Here is a 21,930-nt window from a genome sequence, read left to right on the forward strand (position 1 = left end):
CCTTGTGATCTGGACCGATGACATCTGTTCCTAGGAGGAGGCCCAGGCTGAGTGGGGTTTGGTAGCTCGGTATTTCATTGCCACGAATGTCCAGATGCTTCCTGCTTCTATCACCTGTCTCCTACCTATAACCCCAGAGGGAAAATAAGAGGATATTTTCAGGTGTAACTTCAGTCATCAGGAACAATTTCTTAATCAGTCCTCTCTGCATATGGCTTATTGAAGCTGGCACAGGGTCACATAATTTCTGGTCTCATGGCTTTATCATGCCAGTATCATACATATGGATTATTAGATATGGATTTTATTTGGCTATTAGACATTGAGAATACATATACTGTTTTGAGATATTAAAACAGTACTCGTGCTGGAAAATAGAAACCTCAAAACCCCATAAAATTGAGAAGTTATTTTAGCCTTTGCCACCTTCTCAAACACATTAATTCTATCACATTCAATGTGTAAAGACCAGAATATTACTTTCTGCATTATAATAAATACCCAAAGTGAAAAGCTGCCTAAGTTTTATTGTGGACCTATAAAAATGGAGCTTGAAGTTTTCTGTCACTTTTTCTTTATTCATTTTAATGCCCTCAAAATGTGTCATTTTGTAATTTCTTCATGTCTTTCTCTAGTAAGATATATTTAAAAACATACACCAGCTGTGCCCAGATCTTCGTTTCTAATACCATTCTTCAATGAAAGGAACTAGGGCTCCTTGCTTGAAGAAGTGGCTGATTCTAGGACTGGGACAGGAAGTATACAAGAAGAGGCCTGAAGGATCTTGTAGTGCCAGAAAGTAAAGAGGCTCTCAAGAAGTCAAAGGGACACGAGAACCAGCTGACAGGGCTCCCAACGTATGGCCAAAGCTGGAATAATTTGAACAACAAAATAAATAGATCAAGTAGATTTGGGTTATAAACTGAAGTATAAAATAAATATCAGTACTCATATAAATACATAATGGATACATAAATGAAAAAGTAAATAAATGGAGGAGAATAGACAGATCTTCTGTACAGAAGATTTCCAAATAATTCAGTGTAATTGCCTACTCCTTAATTGTGGGTTGCACATACTGACTTTCTTGCAAATAGTATGGTATGGAAAGGGGAAAAGAAGCCTTCAGTGGAGATGCCTGGGAAACACTCAGCCAGGCGATCAAGGTTAAAATCAGCAGTGACATATCATGTTAACAGTATATAACCCTTGATACGATGTGATGAGAATGGCAGTGTACTATCTACTGTCTTTCTCCTGAAAACCCATAATGTCACAGTTTAGTGGTGAGAAAAACATCAGATAAATCCAAACTAAGGGACATTGTATAAGATACCTTAACAGTGCTCCTTAAAACTGTCAAGGTCATCAAAAATTTTGAGTCTGAGAAACTGTCACAGCCTAGAGGAGCCAAAGGAAACATGACAATTAAATGTAATATGGTTTTTTGTATGGGATCCTGAGACAAAAAAGGGAGATTAGGTAAAAACTAAGGAAATCTGAATAAAGTATGGATTTTAGTTAAAAATAGTATATCAATATTTGTTCACTAATTGTAACAAATCTATACTAATATAAGATGTTAATAAGAGGGAAACTGAGTGTGAGGATACATGAATTCTTCATACTAATTTTGAAACTTTTCTATAAATCAAAAACTATTCTAAAATAAAACATTTAAATAGATCCAGAGACATAGAAGCATGGGACAGACTGAGGAATCTCAGGGGAAGAGGCCCGAGGGGGGGTGGAAGAGATTAACCAAAAACTTACATGGAGTATGCATAAACCATGAATACAGACAATAGTGTGGTGAAGGCCTGGGGGAGAGGGAGACGGAAAGGCTAACATCTATAAATAATACTTTCAACAATAAAGATAATCAAGATATCAATGGTGTATTTCATAGAACTAGAACAAATATTCCAAAAATTTATATGGAACTACAAAAGACCCAAATAGCCACAGCAAAATTTAGAAAGAATAAAGTTGGAGGAATCATGCTACCTGATATCAAACTATACTACAAGGCCATAGTAATCAAAACAGCATGGTACTGGCGTAAAAACAGACATAGAGATCATTGGAATAGAATAGAGCACCCAGAAGTAGACCCTTGCCTTTATGGTCAATTAATATTTGACAGAGTTGGCAAAAACATACAATGGGGTAAAGACAGTCTATTCAATAAATGGTGTTGGGAAAATTGGACAGATATGTGCAGAACAATGAAACTAGCCCACATTCTGACGCCATACACAATGATAAACTCAAAACGGATGAAAGACTTAAATGTAACACTCGAAATCATAAAAATCCTAGAAGAAAATATAGACAATAAGATCTTGGACATTTATTTTAGCAATACTTTTTCTGATATAGCTCCTTTATAAGAGAAACAAAAGAAAAATATGGGACCACATCAAACTGAAAATCTTTTTTTGCCCAACAAAGGAAACCATCAACAAAATGAAAAGACAACTCACTGAATGGGAGAACATATTCACCAATGATACATCTGATAAGGGGTTAATACCCAAAATTTATAAAGAACTTAAACTCAACACCAAAAAAAAAACACCCCAAACAATACTATTTTTAAAATGGGCAAAGGACCTGAATAGACACTTTTCCAAAGATGACGTACAGATGGCCAATAGACATAGGAAGAGATGCTCAACATCACTAATCATCAGAGAGATGCAAATTAAAGCCACAATGAGATATCACCTTACACCTGTCAGGATGACTATCATCAGTAAATCAACAACCAACCAGTGTTGGTGAGGATGTGGAGAAAAGGGACCCCCAATGCACTGTTGGTGGGAATGCAGACGGTGCAGCCACTGTGGAAAACAGTATGAAGGATCCTCAAAACATTAAAACTGGAACTGCTTTTTATCCCCATTTCTGGGGATATATCTCAAGAAACCCGAAACACTGGTTTGAAAGAATATATGCAACCCTGTGTTTATAGGGGCTCTATTTACAATAGAGCCAAGATTTGGAAGCAGCCCAAGTGCCCTTCAGTAGATGAGTGGATAAAACAGTTGTGAGACATTTATTTACTCAATGGAATACTACTCAGCTGTAAAAAAAGAAGGAAATCTTACCTTTTGTGACAGCAAGGATGAACCTGGAGAGTGTTATGCTAAGTGAAATGAGCCAGTCAGAGAAAGACAATGATTTCACTTATATGTGGGATCTAATGAGCAAAATAAACTAACAAAATAGAAACAGACGCATAGATACAGAAAACAAGCCGACAGCTGTCAGAGGGGAGGGGTGTTAGGGGACTGGGTGAAAAAGATAAAGGGATTAAACAAAAAACAAAAAAAACCTCATAGACACAGACAATAGTATGGTGATTACCAGAGGGAAAGAGGGGTGCTAGCAGGTAGAAAAGGGTAAATAGGGGATAAATGGTGACAGAAGGAGACTAGACTTTAGGTGGTGAATACACAATATTATATACATATATACTATTATAGAATTGTATACATGAAACATAATTTTATTAACCAGTGCCACCCCAATAAATTCAATAAAATTTTTAAAAAAAGGATGCATCTGCCTGCACTCCAAGGAAACATGAATTAATAGATTTACAGAGAGATTTTAGCTTTGCTTTAAGCTGTTTCTTTGCATAGACCTGAAACATGAAATATAGATTGTTCCTGAAATGAAATAGCTGACACTAGAAAAGTGATGGGAAAATTTATAGTCAGAAATTTACAGATTAACTACAAATTCCATGTGAGGTAGAATTAATCCAAGAATATTGGTGATACCTATATTCAATTAAAAAATACAAAGATAATTTAAGAGCCTATTAATGTTACTCACTAAAATAAGGCTCCATAGTTGGTTTTTTACCAAAAGTAAATAGTTTCTAAGCAAACCACTGTGACCTAATTTAGTCAGAGCTGGAGGTTTTGTTCTCGTTATTAAAATGTCCACCCAACTTAATTTGGTTATCTGCTCGTGCACAGAGGAGAGGAGTGGAGGTCAGCAGTGGTGGAATGGTTGGAAACTCAGTCATCTTGCCCGAGTGTGGTGGGAAGTGGCTCGCCGTGGTTGCTTCTTTCCTGTTGGCTTCTGTCCGCCTAGAAGTTTCTTCTTTAGGAAAGGGGCCAGTGGAGCATCACATAGCTTCCAGCCTGTCATTTTCTTCTGAATTCAAAGTCCTAGCAACTAAAGCTCTGTGGTGTCAAAAGTCAGCCAGGTCGACTGTTGTGTTCTGATAAGGCACCCTGGGCCATGAATGTCCTAGAGCCCAAAACAGTAAGGAAATGATGGCCTTGGTAGAGAGCGGATGTTTACACTGTGATCACTCCACCTCTTTTTTTCTCCATGACCAACTCTGTAAAAGGAGCCTTTCTTTAAGAAAGAATCAGTTCATTATATGTAAGGTGCCATCTCTATGACGTCAGTCATGTCTTGCAAAGCCACACTGAGACTGGGGAGGGGATGTAAGCAAACAGTTTTAGTTTAGGGGTTTAAGGACAGATGGGCTCTTTTTCTGAACTTTCTCCTGAGACAGGCGAATAAAGTCTTGCTGAGGAAGGGCAAATGAAACCTTCTGTATCTAGGCTTAAGCTTGGTATCACTGGGTAAAACTTGGCTTGTCTTACTGATTGCTCACGAAATTCCTCACTCACTCACGGGGCCTCTGTAAGTAGCTGGAGAACCGATGTCTTGCTGCTGTAAATATGTGAAGGTGAGTCAGCAGGTGCACAGGCCATGTGCGCCTGACCCGGCTTGTAAGGAAGCAAAGTTCTCTGCCTTTCAGGAAACGTAGGAAATGATTTTGTGGCCTCCCAATGCCATCATCTTCATTCATTGTATAGTCTACTTCCATTGGAATATTTGGTCTTCAGTAATTTTTCGTGGAACATGAAGAACGGGAGAATAAAATTATTTTAACAAATACTGCATGGCACTAACAAGTCGGGCGGTGTCAGCCCGGCAACGTGATGGTGTTTAAATGCTTTATCAGCACTTCACGGGGCTCAGAGCTGCACTGGCACCCTGAAGACATCTGTGCTTATTCCGAAATGCCCTCCCATGCAGCTGTTGGGTGGCTACACACCCGTTGTCCGGAGTTTCTGCATTTCAGTGCCAAGCCCGTAGCTGTGGAACCAACCTAACTGGCAAAACAGGAATGTAACAAATGATCCCTGTGAAGTGAGTCATATTAACTATTTATATGGACAGGGTTGCTAAGACATTACAGGAAGCGCATGTACAAGGTGCCCTGCTGGGACATGTCATTGGATTAGGGAGACATGTAATTTGTAACCTACAACCTGCTCTCAGGTATACAGTTCTAAAGTTTTGGACTGTAATCAAATCAAACTTAAGACCTGTCTTGGCTTTAGATTGACCCCATCAGTGCTGCTAGAGTTAAAACACAGCAGATAAAAACCTGACCAATTGAGGAAGATACATTTTCTTCCTAGAGCAACTGTTAGCTTTGTTCTCTCTCGTGGAAAAAAAAAAAAGTTTTTACTTTTCAGCTTAACTTCTCGGGGAACATTCGTGTTATTGTTAGTGAGATTCAGCTATTGTCATAATAAAGGAACCAGCCACTGAGGTCCATCTTTGTTGTTCTTACAAACTTTACCATGTTAGGTGATATTATACCTGGAAATGACTAGACTAGCACCAGCTCTCTCAGCATAATTCACGAGAGTGATTTATGACAGTATTTGCAGATTGAGTCAGGGAGGGACGCAGCCTGTTAATGTCATTGGAACAGCATACCACCCGAAGGCAAACTTGCGCAGTTGTTCACTCTGCTAGATGCCAACTGACAATGTAAATTAGGCTGATTTTCTTTAGAGAGCTCCACTCATTGATTCAGCAACATATATTGAGCCCCTATCGTATACTAGGCTAAGTACTTGGGATACAAAAATGAGAAAGACACAATCCCTTCCCTCAGTAGGGTTACAATATACACGTGCGTTTAGAGGAGGCAGACACACAAACATAATTATAATACACTGTTGGGTGCACTGTTACTAAACACTGAGAGCTCAAAAAAACCTGCTATTTCTAACTGAATACCACAGTGGGTTTTAAGCAGCTAAAAAGCCATTTTACTTACACCAGTTTTCACTCTGTAAGAAAAGTGACTCATAAAGTATTCGGCTCACATTTCAACTGTCTGTGACCCTCAGCATCATGTGCCTGGATTGCGTCTGAAAGCCCCTGGGAAGCTCGCACCGCTCACTCGGTCTCATACTTAGTTCTGACGATGCCTTGCGGTTGCGTGCACCCTAGGATTTTGTAGTCATTTTATATTTCCTTGAAGGGATCTTCACTAGAGAAGAGGATTTGTAGTAAGCCAGGTATTTTAATAAAGTTTTTTTCCTCCCACTTTCTCCTATAACAGGGATTGGCAAACTTGTGCTAGAAGGGCTAGATAGTAAATATTTTAGGCTTTGCAGGCCATGCGTTCCCTGTCCCACACACTCAGCTCTGCCATCTTAGCAGAAAAGCAGCAGACAGCACATAAACAAATGGGCATGGCTGTGTGCCAATAAAACTTTATTTACAAAGTCAGGAGATGGGCCAGATTTGGCATGCAGGCCATAGTTTACCAACCCTGCCCTATAACAACATTTTTTTTTTTTTAGTCTTGGACGTTTAAAAAGGTACTGAGGGTAGGCTGTAAGGAGTAATGAGCATTAAAGCTGGGGTCAGGAAGCCTGTGTCGAGGCCCCAAATCTTCCACTGCCGCTTTCATTTGATGCATGTCAGTGATTTCCTTCAGCCGGAGTCTTCTCAATGAAACGAGAATATGGACAAAATCACATCTAAGATGCCTTTGACCACTGTCATTTTCTGTTTCTGGAAAGACACAGGATCTGATGAAATCCACCATCGATAGGAAATTTAGAGAAATGTTTTGCATCCACGGGGATCCAGGTAGACTGGAATCATGCACTAAATCTCACCAAGTGAAATTGAGTAGGAAAAAGTGTCGAGTCTAGTACTTAGGTTTTGAAAAGGTTCAGTGACATGCAGACAGGATGAGAGAGCCCTGGGCTACAGCCACACAGGTAAGGGGTTTGAGCTGATGACTAGCTCAGTGTGAGTCAGCCAAGTGGCTGCCCCACGGGGCAGGGTCATTTTAAGCTGCACTAGGGGAGAAAAGTGTCCAGGAAGAGAGGGCAGGAGCCCTTTCTAAGCCCCGTGCTGACCACACTTCGAAGTGCTGTGATCAGTATTAGACACTGCCACTTAGGTCAGACGTTGACACCCTGGAGAGTGTCCAGAGCAGAGGGAATCCCCAACCCTTCCTGGAGAGGAGGTTGAAAGAAGTGGCTATGTTCAGGAGGGGGAAGGAAGCAGCAAGGGAAGGAGACCAGGGATATGAAAACTGCTAAACATAAGGGTCCTTATAGAAAATGACTTTTCAAAAAAATTGACTATCTTTAGCATCCAAATTAGTACCCAAAACATAATAGGCTCTCAAATATTTGTTGAAAGAAAGCCTCTAAGTATGTGAAGAACACTCAAGTGGAAGAAGTATTCTGCTTGTTCTTGGTGGCGTCAGAGATCAAATTAGGACAGTGGGAGGAAGCCACAGGAGGCTGCCTTGGTCTGAGCACGAGGACATGTAGTCTGTGTTTTGGTACCTGGGAGGCAGCCAGAACGCTGCTTTGGGACCCAAGGTCAATCTGAGCAGGTGATCACCGAGCCTGGTGGTCACCTGCGAGCCACATTACATTCAGCTGCCCCCGAGGGCAGTTTCTTCACGTCACCTTAAGGCCTCTTTGGGCCTGAGAGTCTGATGTGTTTGCATTTTCTGCAAACATAGGTTTCCTGTCAGCCCATACTTCTGTCTCCCAAAGTGCCATGTGTATTGGTGATGATTGAGGTGGTTTAGCTATTACACAGACTGATAGTTTTTATTTTAATATTTGTATATATCTCTTAATGCATATTAGAAAAATAAAGCTAGCACATCATAATTTCATAAATATTATATAACACAAGGCTGCACTGAAAAAGCAAGTGAATTTAAAGTTGATTTAATGAAAGATACAGTATTAAGTAAATAACATACACATATATTCAGATATGGCAAAAACTGAGAAAGTAGTTTGTGAATAGCTTAAGTCTGTTCTAAGTAAATTTTATTAAAGTCTCAACTCAGACATATAAAAGTCACTTTATTTTTCTTACTAGTCTCTCAACTCCGTCTTCCACCTGTAATAGGATTCTTTTCTCTATCACACAATCCCATCACTGGACAAGACTCAGGTGATTTCCTTTAAAAAAAAATGCAGTAAGGCCAATGGAGGAAATTCCATAAGAGAAAAAACAACAGAGGGAACAAGCAGAGTCTTATAAAATTAGGTCACCCCAACTTACCCGTTGCTCTCACTCCCCATTCAGTGTGCCTTCCAATCTCTGAACGCTTGTGTAAACATCTGACATAGGGTAGATGTCCTGTATATTTTTCATTTTAAACTTAACATGTCAGATTGCTTATTGCAGACTCCTCCTTACTGCATGTTTTGCTCTCGGCATTGTTGGCCACTTGTCATTCCTCAGACCTAACATAGTCATTTTTCATACTTCACTTTGACCTTGATGTGCTTGTAACTAAATGGAATTCACACTGTAGGTCAGGTGCTAGACCTCCAGCCTCTTCTCCAAATTCTTTCCTTATGAAGCTTCAGATACCCTCATTTTTCCTGTCTATAATTTTCCTTGGTGTTTTATAATTTAAAGTTCTCCCTTGAACCCTATCATTCCATTTTCTTTTGCCTCTGATCTTCCTAGGGGGTCTTGTATCTGTAAGAGCCTCTCACCGATTCGCTCAAGTCTCCTTCATCTTGCATTTCAAGATGTTTCAGAGGGACTCGGTGTCCCATGGGTGTAGGTAGCAGATGCCTCTGGTTTTACCCTGGTTTAGTACAGCTTTCTCACTGCACTCCCTTTCCTTGTAACCTTGCTCCAAAAATTTAAAATATTTACCTCCTTATGCATATTTACACAGTCAGCCTATATATTACCTGTTGTATCCATGGTCTGAAGATAGCTTTAGTTTTGGACATGCTCATATAAAACGTCCGTTTCTCTATTCTGGGTCAAGACATGGGTGAGATCAGGAATCATGATCGTTCCATTTGTTTTGGACAGTCCTGGAAAGTGGACAGTTAGACTTGTAATGAGTGTGCTATAGACCGTTGAACTCTGTAGAAAATGTGCCCAAATATAAAAAGAAAGAAAATAACTGGTGGTTCTTTTTGTGGATTTTTTTAAAGGCTGGATTACAGTGGACCTTCCAGAGAGTTTTTCTTCCTGGTGTCTAGAGAACTCTTTAACCCATATTATGGCTTATTTGAATATTCAGCCAATGACACATACACAGTACAAATAAGTCCTATGTCTGCTTTTGTGGACAATCACCATGAATGGTAAGTAATCCCCCCACCCCCAATACTTTTCTTCTGTTGATTTCTGTGATGGTCGTTTTTATAGGAATCTACATTTCTAACATTTTTTTCCTTGGAGAAAATCATATTTTCAGTGAAACATCTCATTTGACTCTTATTTTTGTTGTCAAATTATACATACAGGCAGTCTCCAAGCTAGGAATAGATTATGTTCCATGAGACCAATTTTAAGTGAGCTGGGTAGAATTCAAAAGGTTACTCCCATTGAGTGAAAGGTATGGGTGATGTTAGGTTCCCGGGGAGATCCCCAGCTCCCTCTCTGCACCTCTGGGCATCCCTTTGAGGTGGGTGAGTGAGTAGGGGAAAGTCCTGACCCAGAGGTCAGGCAGCTTCTAGAACAGCCCTTAGGAAGTGGCTAACACTGGGGTGGGGGGGTGCAGAGAGAATGGGGTGACCTGGGCAACTCATGGCAGAAGGGCAAGAGTGTGGAGCCACAGCAGTGGCCACTGGGACCCTATTAGCCACTTGAAGTTTGTGGCCTGTGATTGCCCCTTTTTCTAATTTCTCACACAAAATCATCAAGGAAAACTGGTACAGGATTCCTGTCTGGGGATTATTTATTCTGAAAATCCCAAATTGCACTCTTACTCAACATCCTTACATTTAAAAAAAAAAAAAAATTCCTGCATGTATAGACTTTAAATAGTATCATAATCCCCATTTGCTTGTTCATTTTCACTGACAGTGACCAAAAAAGAACACAAGTAGGACTCATGAAAACATTTCTTGGAGTCATGAGGTTAATATTGGTGGGTGGAGGGCGTTAACTTTTCGGACTTCTTTTTCAAATTAACTTCCGTTTCGCTCCATTTTGGAGTCCTCCCAACTGTAGCTGTTGCAGTTACGCTAACATAAGTGGAAAAAAAGAAAAACAAAGCTGCCGGACATCAGTCCTAGAATGGCTGCCTAACACCAAAGTGACACGGGCCCAATAGGAGGCTCATTTACACTCTTGGAAGGCATCGGACTTTCAAAGAGCTAGAACCTTGAGTGCTTTGGAAAGAGAAAATAAGGGTACATCTCAAGTCAGCAAATCCAGTCATGACAGATATATTTAGTGAAGTTTCCAGAGTGATTCAGAATAGACTTGAGCCTTGAAATTTTAGAGAACAGAATGTCCCAGGAGGAAACTCCCACAAATGTCCACATGCATTGTTCTTGGATGGTTACAGTGATGATCAGGAGTGGAGTTTGAGAGACAGTAGGGACAGGAACTTCTCACTCTGAGACAGGGATTTTTTTCAAAAGGGAATTGCTCCTGGGTTTGTATTTGAGAAATCCTGTTAATATTCATGCAAACAAATTAGAAGAAGACAACATTTTCTCCACCACATTGGTCTCATTCTATCAAAGTCTCTTAGAAGTGGTTTGGGGACGTTTCACTGACATGCTAACAGAGAATTCCTGATGGCAGTGTGGGGTGCTGTGTAGTAGTAGACGTTATTGACACAGTGTGAAGGTGGAGCAGGATCTCTCTAAATATCAGAGTGAAACACATTTCTTCAACAAGTAGATGTGAATATTGGCCTAATGATGACATAGCCTACAGTGCATACAAACTCTCACGGACCTAGTACGCAGTTAATTGTGGACAAACTTAGACGGTCAAAGTTGGAAGGCATTTTCGAAAGCCAATAAAACTATTTAGAAACTGCTCCATGACTTGTAAGTGATCACATGCTTTTCCTTCACAGGTTCCGGTTCAGTGGTAGGATCCTGGGTCTTGCACTAATACACCAGTATTTATTGGATGCCTTCTTCACACGGCCCTTTTATAAGGCTCTTCTCAGAATGTAAGAGTATTTTTATTGCTTGTGTAATTAGCATGGAAGAATGCAATATTTTCTTTACTGGAAAGGGTTCCAATCTGTTGTCATTAAACTTAATAGAGGTTTAGATTTCTGAAACAAATATAGTTTCAAATATAGTTCCTGTATTTTTCCTGCTTCTGATCCTTTGTTTCTGTCTCTGACCCAATGTCTTAGTTTTTCTGTACTTGAAATAATTTATTCTCATATGTTGCAACACATGTTTCTTAAAAACAATTGTACTTCAAATACAGCACTGGAATTCCTGTGGTATTAATGCCGATTATTAATAGAATAGCTGTGGGTTAGTCTGGGTGACTCATAGTCCCCTATCTGTTATGAGATGTACTTTATATTTTGCTTTAGGCAAACTTTCAACTGCCTCTTCGTGGTTTACATTTTTATTCTGCTTTGTTTTGTTTTTGTCTAATTTTGTTTGTTTGTTTGTTTGTTAGAGGTGGGCAGTCCTATATTTTTCATGAGACCTCCCTACACGCAAGACAATAATTTATGATGGCAGATAAAAAAATTAGCATTCACAGAACTTTTCTTCATTGTTATCACAATGAAAGATTGCATTTATTGTAAAATGTAAAGCAAAACAGTGCCTGTCCTGTAATCAGTGGTAATTGACAAGGCCGAACAGGGTAAGGCAGCTGTCTACGGGGGCAGTGGCTCAGACTTGCAATGAAAAAGCACAGAATGATCGCTCGGATCTGTGTAGCTCATTCCCTAAGTGAGGCTAGGTACCTGCTTTCTGTAAAATGGAAGCCTAGACCTCAAGTGAAAAGAAGGTGTTTCTAATGGCCTCTTCAGAGGGTCAGTAGGAAGACTTATGCCGTCTTCCCTTTTGGTATCTGGACAGATGAAGCCCTGGGCAGCTGAGCACTGGGCGTCTTCTGTGGTTCCCCCAGGTCATTTTGCATCTTCCCATTTCATTACCTTATTTCTCACCTCCTCATTTAAGCTTCCCGTAAGAATAGTCTATACCAACTGTTACACACCCTCAACACACTGAGCCTGGCTTCTTTCCACCAGTAGCCTATGGAAGCCTTTAAAGAACAGTTTTTAGATCCTTTCTTAATGGACCGTCTGCTGCTTCTGATACTGTTGACCACCCCTACCCCATCCATGTATCTTGAGTCTTACCTCATGGCATCCATGGCTCTGTCCTATGCCTGTCCTCTGCTGTTATGTCTCCTCTGTGGGCTTTTCCTCTGATTTTCCATTAAACCTCCGTGTTCCTGAAGCTTCCATTCTTGGCCCCCTTTTTTCTCTCTCTGTTCTCACAGGGAAATCCCTTCACCTGTTTCCTTTCCCACTGACGCTCAAATCTGCACTCTCGGTTTTGATTTCCCTTGAGTTGTGGGCTCAAGTGGCCAACATTCCACTGAATATCTTACTTGCATGTTTCACAGGCACCTCAAAATCAACGTGATTAAAACAAAACTCATCAACTTCCCCTAACCTGAAAATGTACCTTTTCCCATTTGTCCAATTACAGTTCACAGTCCCAATATTCTCAAGTCTCTCTGGTCAGAAATCAGCAGTCCCCCTCAGACAGGAATGGCAGGTACACAACATGTGTCCCACTCTTCCCCACCTCCCACCCATTCCCATGATATAGTTCACAAATCATTTATGGTGCTTTTTCCTGCTGAACTTATTGTGCCCTCAGGAATTTTTTCACTTATAGCCCTCAAGACTGGCAATTAATCTGAGTCAACATGAATTTATTTGCCATTCCTATCTTAGATATCTTTCTTTATGCCTCCCCAGCAAACCCATTTACTAATTTCTACATTTGCCTCCTAAATAATTTTTAAATGCATCTTCTCCTCTCCATCCTTAATAACTGTGCCCTAATTAAAACCCTGGTCTTATTTTTTCCTGATTACTATGGTGGTCTACTAATTGGTCTCCACCCTTTAATAATAACTACACCTCCCCTTGTTTTAAGTAATCCGCTAGACTGTAACTTCCAGAGAAACAATTTAAAGTCATATCTCACATCTGACCGTGTTATTCCCTATCTTAAAACCCTTCAATAATTCTGAATCACCAAGCTCCTTAGAACAGCCTGCTCCCAGCTCCTAGCCTCATTCTCTGGACATTTTGTCTAGTGGTTAACTCTCTGGTCCTGCCAATATGCTTGGAGTATTCCACATATTTCATGCCTTTATGATTTGTTCATGTTCTGTCTTTTTCTTTGTCTTTTCCTCCTCTTCATCCATTCTTCTTTACCTCTCTAGCTTTTAAACATCCTGCAAAATGTAATATAAGTATCATCTACACCAGAAAGCTTTCCTGAATATCTAGGTCGAAGTAAATGTCCTTCATGTTTGCTGTGAGAGCTCTCTGCACCTACCTTATCTTTTTATTTTCTAATTGGAGTGTAACATACCTATAAACAATTGCACAAATTATAAGTGTTACCCACCCTAGGCTATAACTAATCACCTTATATTAACTCATCAATTTGCTCCCCTACTCAACCATTATGTCCTGGAGGTCAATTAGTGTTTAACAAGTAGCTATTAAGATATCTGGCACATACTTGATGCCTACTAAATGTTTAGACTAAACCAAACAACATGACCTTTGAAATTGGGCTGATGGGAGGAAATTTCAAAACAACTAAAGCAAATCAAATGTTACCACCTTATATTTACATAATAGTTACCCCACCTTCTGTAGATCCTCTCTCGGCAAGAAAAAAGAGGGGATAGCTATAGAAAACTATTACAACTGTAGAGAGATTCTGTGGCTTGCTATTTTCAGAATCAAGGAAAAAGTGAGAACCATGAAGGAAAAGGGGATATATGTAAACGTGGATCATATCTAGTTTTAGAGGGGCTGGGGGGGTGGGGTGTGTCAAGTACAGAATAGAAACATACAAAGAATTTCTAATTAAGAGAACAATGTTTTAAGATAGTGTAACATAGCCAAAAACATACTGGACCCAAGTTGTCAAACCGAGTTCCAGTTTCTGCTATGGCATTAATTGTGGGTGACTGAGCCAATGGTCATCACTCTTTATACCTTCAGTTCTGTGTCTCCAAAAGAAAGGTCAGACTGAGTGATTCCTAAGGTATTTTATAAATATCCAGGATTTTTAAATTGTATACCAAATTTCTGAATCATTTCACTGATTTGGTTACTGAATTTGACTTAAAACATTTCAGAAATCAGTGCCTATTTAGTTATTCTTATTCTTGTCTTTAGTTCTTCATTTCTTTCCTCATGACTCTGGGTGTTTGCTATTCACTATGCCCACATATCTATTTCTATCTGTTTGTCATCTTAGTCTGTGTGACCTGAGTGACCTAGAATACCTGGATGAAGAATTCCACCAGAGCCTGCAGTGGATGAAAGACAATGACATCCATGACATCCTGGACCTCACGTTCACTGTAAACGAAGAAGTTTTTGGGCAGGTCTGTGTACGCGAGTAACTGGTGACTACGTGTGGTAACTGGAGGCTGTTGGTCGGTGAAGAATTAATTCAGTGGCTAAGATCAGATGCTTATTTATCTGTGGCTTTTTGGGTGGTTTAAACCCAGGTTTGTGTACAGTTACAATAATCTTGGTTGCAAAGATTATTCTAATGCCAACTGCTGATGAAGATGTTCTAATTTACAGGTTGTGATTATTATTTGTGTGTTGTAAGCAATCTTCTTTTTATTTCCAACGAAAATATCCACATAAGATATTAGAATGTGCCTTTTTAAAAGTCCACGCTACCCCAGAGTTGAATGTTAAAATACTTAATTGGCATTTGCATTTAACTTTCATTCATATTTTAGAACTGAAATTGATTGTTTTGAAGCTAAGGAAAAGTAAACAATATTTTGGTGAAAGTTTGAAAACATGTTGGGTGGGTTTTTTTTAAGAATGTGAATGGAAAAGTTGCTTAGATTTCTTTCAGAAATTGTATACTAGTTCATAAGTAATATCCTTACTTAGACATTAATATTTGGTTGCTTTCCTGAATTTTGTGTTTTGGAAAAGAAGTTCTCAATTTAACATTCACTTGAATGTAATTCTGTTTCCTTAAAGTCAATCTTTACTTAAATATGGGCTTTCTATATGCGGTTGATTCTAGACCCTAAAGGAATTCATGAAAATGTGTTTTTGTCAAATATTCGAATAGCCATGGGCCAGAATCTGGAACCAATTTATCATCATTTAAAAGGCTTATCTGGTTAGTCAGGATTTTTAAAACTTAACCTTCAGCACTTGCAATATATATGTATTTTTAACCACTGAGGCTTCAGACGCCCGCTCAGTGCCCGTTTTTCACTGAACTCTGGCATGTGCCTGGGCTCCGTGCTGGCCCCTCACGCCAGCTCGCGGCAGAGCATTCGTGTACCCTCGAGGGCGCTGCTTTACTGGCAGTCCTTTTGCTTTTTAATCCCAGATCACCGAACGAGAGTTAAAACCAGGGGGTGCCAATATCCCGGTCACGGAGAAGAACAAAAAGGAGTACATCGAGAGGATGGTGAAGTGGAGGATCGAGAGGGGCGTCGTGCAGCAGACGGAGAGCTTGGTGCGCGGCTTCTACGAGGTAGAGACAGCCAGCAGGGTGTGGCTCTGCAGGCCGATGGCAGCAGCCCATCTTCCTGTGACTTATATGTGCGCTATGTCTCCATTTTTCTTTTGCTACATTTACTGGTGCTCTTTCCATTTAGAAACTCCAATGTTTTATCCTGCACGTTTCAAGAGCGCACACAGAAAGCTTAATGCCCTGTTACAAGAAATCGTTGACATAAAATGACCTAAATTCAAATAGCATTTGACAATTTAATGACCACTGATAACATTTAAGACATGCATCTTACTCATGCTTAGATACAGATAGTCAAATCTCATACTTGAGATTTGAAATGATTGTATCTAAGGGTCTGAATAGTTGTTACAAGTATTCCATGTGGCTTTTTCTGTAGGAGCCCTGGATCTTTTTCAGAAGAGACGGACAAACTGGGTTAATCAGTGCTCAGTTATAAAACAAAAATTCTGTTGAGGGAAATCATGTCGACCTTGTAGTAAAAAAATACCTTATACTTGTTGAGAGCTTTTCAGTTTTTAAAGTGCCTACACAGAGTGTACCCACAGTATTCCCCAAATTCTTTGTGGCCCCTTCTCTGACGCCCGGGGCTTAGCTGCAGCTGGGCCTCCTCTGGGTGCTTAAGCCATGCCCTGTATTCTTTTTGTTCCACAGGTGGTGGATGCCAGGCTGGTGTCCGTTTTCGATGCAAGAGAGCTGGAACTGGTCATCGCGGGCACCGCAGAAATAGACCTGAGTGATTGGAGAAACAACACAGAATATAGAGGAGGTGAAGTTTCGTTTATAGATGGCTGGATTTTAAATTGGAAATTAAAGGGAGGCAGATGGTTCAGCGTGCTGGTCTGCATCCAGGACAGGCACAAACACTTGCACTCTAATCATAGGTCTCCTGCAGCCTCCTTTGAGACCTTGGGCTAGGTACATTCCCTTCTTCTCCTGGTTACCTCATCTGTCAACTGGAGGAAGGACTGTTTACGCACCGTCTAAGGATGTCATAACACTTAATTGTTGGTGAAGAAATGTGACCATAAGAACACTAATTAATTGTTTTATGGGGTTGGTAGTGAAGCACCAGGGAGCTCAAACGCCACCTATATTCTACCTTCATTCTAAAACGTGAAGAGGCACACCCTCTGCGCTTCCTGATGAACACAGTTTTCCTACATTTAATTGAACTACTTACCAGTTGTAATTTACATTTGAAACACATGAATGGAACAAGACATGGTTCTCAAAATTCAAGTAGTTTATTAAACAAGCCCTTCTACATTCAAGCATTAAGTTCAACTGAAAAGGAAACTGCTGTAAGATTGGTTAAAAACTGCACTATGTACCACTCCACCAAATGGGAAGGCTTAGAAGTGGCATTTATATAGAGCAGTACAAGTTCTCAATTATAATTGGGATCAAAGCCATTTAAATGTGCTGAATCAGTCAGTATACTTTGAAAGGGACCTGATGGTAACCCAGAGTTAGAGTTGTATCCAGTAACTTCAAGCAAAGAAATACATTTCCTGAAATTTTTTGCGCTGTTATAAGTCCTTGGAAAGCTGTGACAAACAACAGTTGTTTTTGTTTAGGTTTTGGTTTTGGTTGTAGTTTCTTAACTCAGAATGCAAGAGGTTAGCGCTGGTTCTGAACTTGGAGAGCGAAACATGCAAACTTTCAGTCACTGACTTCATCACTGAACCGCTCTACAGTTGTCTGTCCATTGAAACAGAGATTTAAAAAACAATCTTAAAAGTTCAGAGTGAAAAATAACATTTGCTAAATTGCCTTTGTTTTGGCCTGTGCTGGGCTCTTCCCGCTCATTACGCAGCCGTGGGCTGTCTTTGCTCCCCACTTTTTCTGAAAGGCAGGATTAAATTGCAGTTTCCATCGCTGCTATTTCCATAATAAGTCTTTTCCAGTTGGCCCAAAGTATAACCCATATATGGCCTTGGTTATTATAACTTGGTTAATCAAATTGCTTTCACTAACTAGAACGCAGTTTCTCCAACTTCTAAATAACTCACATCTCACCATAAATATTATTAGCTCATTCCTCCACCCAGGTGATCCTAATAGCAATACCATTAATCAAATCAGCCATTTTGTATTTACACAGTATACACTTTTATTCACAGTGTATGACTAATCAAGTACCTATTTCTATGGTTATTATAGATCTTATCAAGTGAAATCCTTGGGAGGCGAGTGCTGGGGGTAGGGATGGGGCAGGAAAAGGGCAAGACGCCCAGCTGCCACGCTTGCGAGCCCAGCTAGTTGGCACTGCAAGAAGAGGTGGCTTCCTGCCACTCGCCATATGTCCATGAGGCAGCTGTTTATAGAGGGTACAAGGAGACACTTCTGCTCCGCCTTCTCCAAAAGGTTTGGCACAAACAGCAAAGGAGAGGCAGAAAAGGGCTGATTCATAAGGTCAGAAAACGTTAAAGCTGTAAAGAGCCAATGTCTTATTTTATAGATGAGAAAGCTCTCTGCTCAGCACCAAATAGCTAGTCTCTGCCAAAGGGAGCACATGGAGCCTATGTATCACAGTGTCCAGTCTAGTTTAATTTTTCCTTCACTTGATTCCTTCTGCAGAGGTCACTAAGCACAGCTGATCTAATAGCAAACAGTGAGGAAGGAGTCCCCCAAGTCCTACAACCACTGAAACACGGGAGGACCCACCTTCCGTTTCAGACTTCCTTCTTCTAACTCAGAATTGGAGCAGCTTTATGCACATTGAATATGTCAGTTAATTGGTTTGAACCACTAATTGTACCTTAATCTCTGTTGGCCTTCTCTCTGAATTTAATTTTTCTTCATTGAAAGGTTTGAAATCCACAACTACTTCCTTAGTCCACCCATGGGATGATACTTTTAACATTTTATTAAATTCTACTTAAGTATGGAATAAAAGTAAAATTTAGGTTGATTATTTGGGATTTATTAGGTGAAGAAATTAAAGTAATACAATTGCTTTTCCTTTTTTGTTAAGTAATTTGATTTCAAAATATGAACATTGTATGTAGTTTTAAGATAGTTTGCAATTGTGTATTAATTTGTATGATTGTTTGATGTGTCTCTCCTTTACCAGAAGCTCTGTGAGGGTCTGTTTTCTTTGCCACTGGACCCCTAAGCTTTGTACAGTGCTTGGCATAGTGATACTCAAAAATTATTTCTTAAATGAATGACCAAAAGAGTTAAGCATTTCCAGTAACAGCAATTATATTTTTCAGAAGTGATATAGTTAAAGTAACTCATTTTTTTTTCTCTCCACTAACTTTATTTAGTGACCACTCTACGGAAACAGAGGCCTCTTGGTTTCACTTAATGTTGTTTTTATTTGACTTTTGACACTCATACAATCATGTTTACAGTGTTATTCCTTAGTCTTAATTTATAAACAACCTAAAAAGTCCAAGATGATGACATATGTCTGGGGTTTTTGTCAATGTGTCGTGGTGCTTTAAGATAGAAAAGTCAAAGTAATACAGGCTTTTGTGATTGGTTTGGTAGGATATCATGACAATCATATTGTAATTCGGTGGTTCTGGGCTGCAGTGGAAAGATTCAACAATGAGCAACGACTAAGGTTGTTACAGGTAAGACGCCATTGGTCAATCTTTTTAATGCATTAATATAATCATTGTTGGAATTGCATATTTTTAATAATTGCTAAGTATACCCAATAAATACATCCCATGTTAATGTGCAAATGTGGGACACAGTTTTGAGACTCTTGGGATTGCCCGGTTCTTTGGCTCCATCGCTGTGCACAGCATCCCTGACCACGTCCAAGCGTTTCATTAGAGTTGTGAGGAAGCACCACGTCCAGTTTAGGAATCTCAGGAACAGCATCTGCCTTCAGGGCAGCGTGGCCCTTTCAGAAGGAGGTCCCCGGGTACTCTGCAGGCCAGCATCCTTAGCAACAGATGATCTTCACTCGGTCCCTTAAGAAGTGACCCAGTTCCTTGATAAAGAGTCCTTTCTACTCCTCCATCTAACTTTCAACAAATTCAAGATAACAATGAAGTTCAAGAACACTGGAAAAACTAACTCATTTTCTTGTGGTGTTTATAGTTACACAGGGCAATTGCTGGTTGGTTATAGCTAAAGAAATATCGGGCATGAGGGAGTCTTCTGAATGCTCAGAGCCTTTCAAGTACGTTGGGTCTTGGCTCCTTTGGATCAAGCATCTGCCCCTCAAATTTGCAAACCCAGAAATTCTTTTTTTTTTCCTTTTGTTGTCATTTTTTAAAAAATTCACGACAGATTGATCAGGGACTGTTGCTGATAGATTAATTGATACACCCACTTCATTAATCTACAATGGGAGCTACACCTGGTTTAAGCTTCTGAGCTGGTCAGCTGTACAGAGGCTTTATCTTCTCAAGCCCTCCACATCCCCTTTCCCTTTATAATGCACCGTCCTTGCTCGGTTCTCTGACAGAGTCCCCATGTTATGGTTATGGCACACCTCTAAAGCTTTGTCTTGAAGCTTCCCCGCAGCGAGCAGCGAGCAGCTCGCTGCCCTGCCCGGGAGCTCTGCCTGTGAACGACACCTTGCCTGCCTTGGCAGCGGGTCTCGTGGCTTCACCTCTCCTTCTGTTTTCTTGGGTTGGTAGTTCGTAACAGGCACGTCCAGCATTCCCTATGAAGGATTTGCTTCTCTCCGAGGAAGTAATGGCCCAAGAAGGTTCTGTGTGGAAAAATGGGGGAAAATCACCGCACTTCCCAGGTAAAGTGGAAGACAATATTTCTTTACTGTCACTACATTGTTCTAGAAGTTATGTATATATTAATTACTGTTTTGTGTTAAAAGTTCGGGAGAGTAGGAAAAGCTTTTAGAATAAACTTATTTCATTTGCTGATTTACCTTTCTAGATGACGGGGGTAAAGATCTTCCTGGTCATAGTTAATATACATACATACATATCTTAAAATACAAAATGCAACAAAACCAAAGCATTTGTTAGCTTTAGCAAAGCAATGTTGGTCATCATACTGTGGTTTCTTATGACTGTGGCTCTAACTTAGATGGTTCCAGAAACTCTGGTTTTAAGTTTCTGTTAGTAACTATTTAGAATCCCTTCACTCAAAATTACCCTTGTGGCTTCTAAAGAATATTAAATCACGTGAATGTGCTATCTTCCTCCTTAGCTTCTTTCATCCATGCCTTAATTCCGTGGGCATGCTCTCTGCATTGCATTCTCATTCATAACAAGATGGCACATTTCTTTGGAGTGGAAGAAAGTAGCTTTACTGTTGCTGCTAATATATGTAAGACTCAAAAAAAGTTTGGGGTTGAATAACTGGAGCTGGAGCAAAAGAAAAGGAGGGAACCAATAAACAAAGGTGGAATGGAGAAGAGTTGGTTTTAGAGCTCCTTTCTCCAATCAGCGGTAATAATGTAGAATTTTTGAGGTAAAAGGACCTCAGATTGCCTCTCATTTTACTGCCAATAAAACTGTAATCTGGGGAGGTTGAATGATCTTCCCACGATGTCATCCTGAGTTTCTTTATGTACAAACTACTTTAAGGAGCCTGTTAACAAGACTTTCTTCTTAGCAACTGCAAAAGTCTACTTTTTGAGAATTATGTTCTAAGCATCAACACGTGAGGAAAGGAGTGCTGAAAAACAGATGCAGAGAGCAAGGAGTAGTGCAAGCCCGGGGCTGGCCCGAGCTCCCTCAGTCACCCCGGGTGCATCTCAACCTGTGAGCAGAGGCACTACCCTGCAACACCTATTACCTGGCATACCTGATGTTCCAAACTTGGCAGACTATAATTTCATTATTTAAAGAATTATTCTGTTTTATTTATGTCTGAGTCATGTTCTTTTTTCCCTTAAGCTCATATTTGTATATCTAAAAGCAGATACAAAAGTAGAGCCTTTCGCCCTTTGGAGAAGCTCAGGCATGAGCATCAAGGAGGCAGGAAAGGGTGGATCGATTGTGTCCCTTTGTCTTAAAATCTGTTTTTGTAAAGATCTACTTTTGTAAAGCGGATGGAACAAACTGTAACAAGAAGCAGATAGACCGGTTGTTCACAGTGAATCACTACAGTTTTCACTAACACTGGTGAGCAGAGA

At 40.1% G+C, this 21,930-nt stretch overlaps 1 protein-coding gene across 1 annotated transcript in view; it reads left to right on the top strand.

The window, feature by feature from the left end:
- Nucleotides 1–21,930, top strand: part of HECW2 (HECT, C2 and WW domain containing E3 ubiquitin protein ligase 2) — a 291,378-nt gene that overhangs the window by 255,217 nt on the left and 14,231 nt on the right. Inside the window, exons 23-29 of the mRNA XM_087819690.1 lie at nt 9,288–9,440; nt 11,174–11,272; nt 14,595–14,724; nt 15,708–15,854; nt 16,509–16,623; nt 19,356–19,441; nt 20,465–20,577. Coding sequence (XP_087675816.1) covers nt 9,288–9,440; nt 11,174–11,272; nt 14,595–14,724; nt 15,708–15,854; nt 16,509–16,623; nt 19,356–19,441; nt 20,465–20,577 — 843 coding nt within the window. The remainder of the gene's footprint in view (nt 1–9,287; nt 9,441–11,173; nt 11,273–14,594; nt 14,725–15,707; nt 15,855–16,508; nt 16,624–19,355; nt 19,442–20,464; nt 20,578–21,930) is intronic.

This window comes from Miniopterus natalensis, chromosome 8 (genome assembly GCF_054644295.1).
Source record: "Miniopterus natalensis isolate mMinNat1 chromosome 8, mMinNat1.hap1, whole genome shotgun sequence".
In the NCBI taxonomy this organism is placed as follows: domain Eukaryota; kingdom Metazoa; phylum Chordata; class Mammalia; order Chiroptera; family Miniopteridae; genus Miniopterus; species Miniopterus natalensis.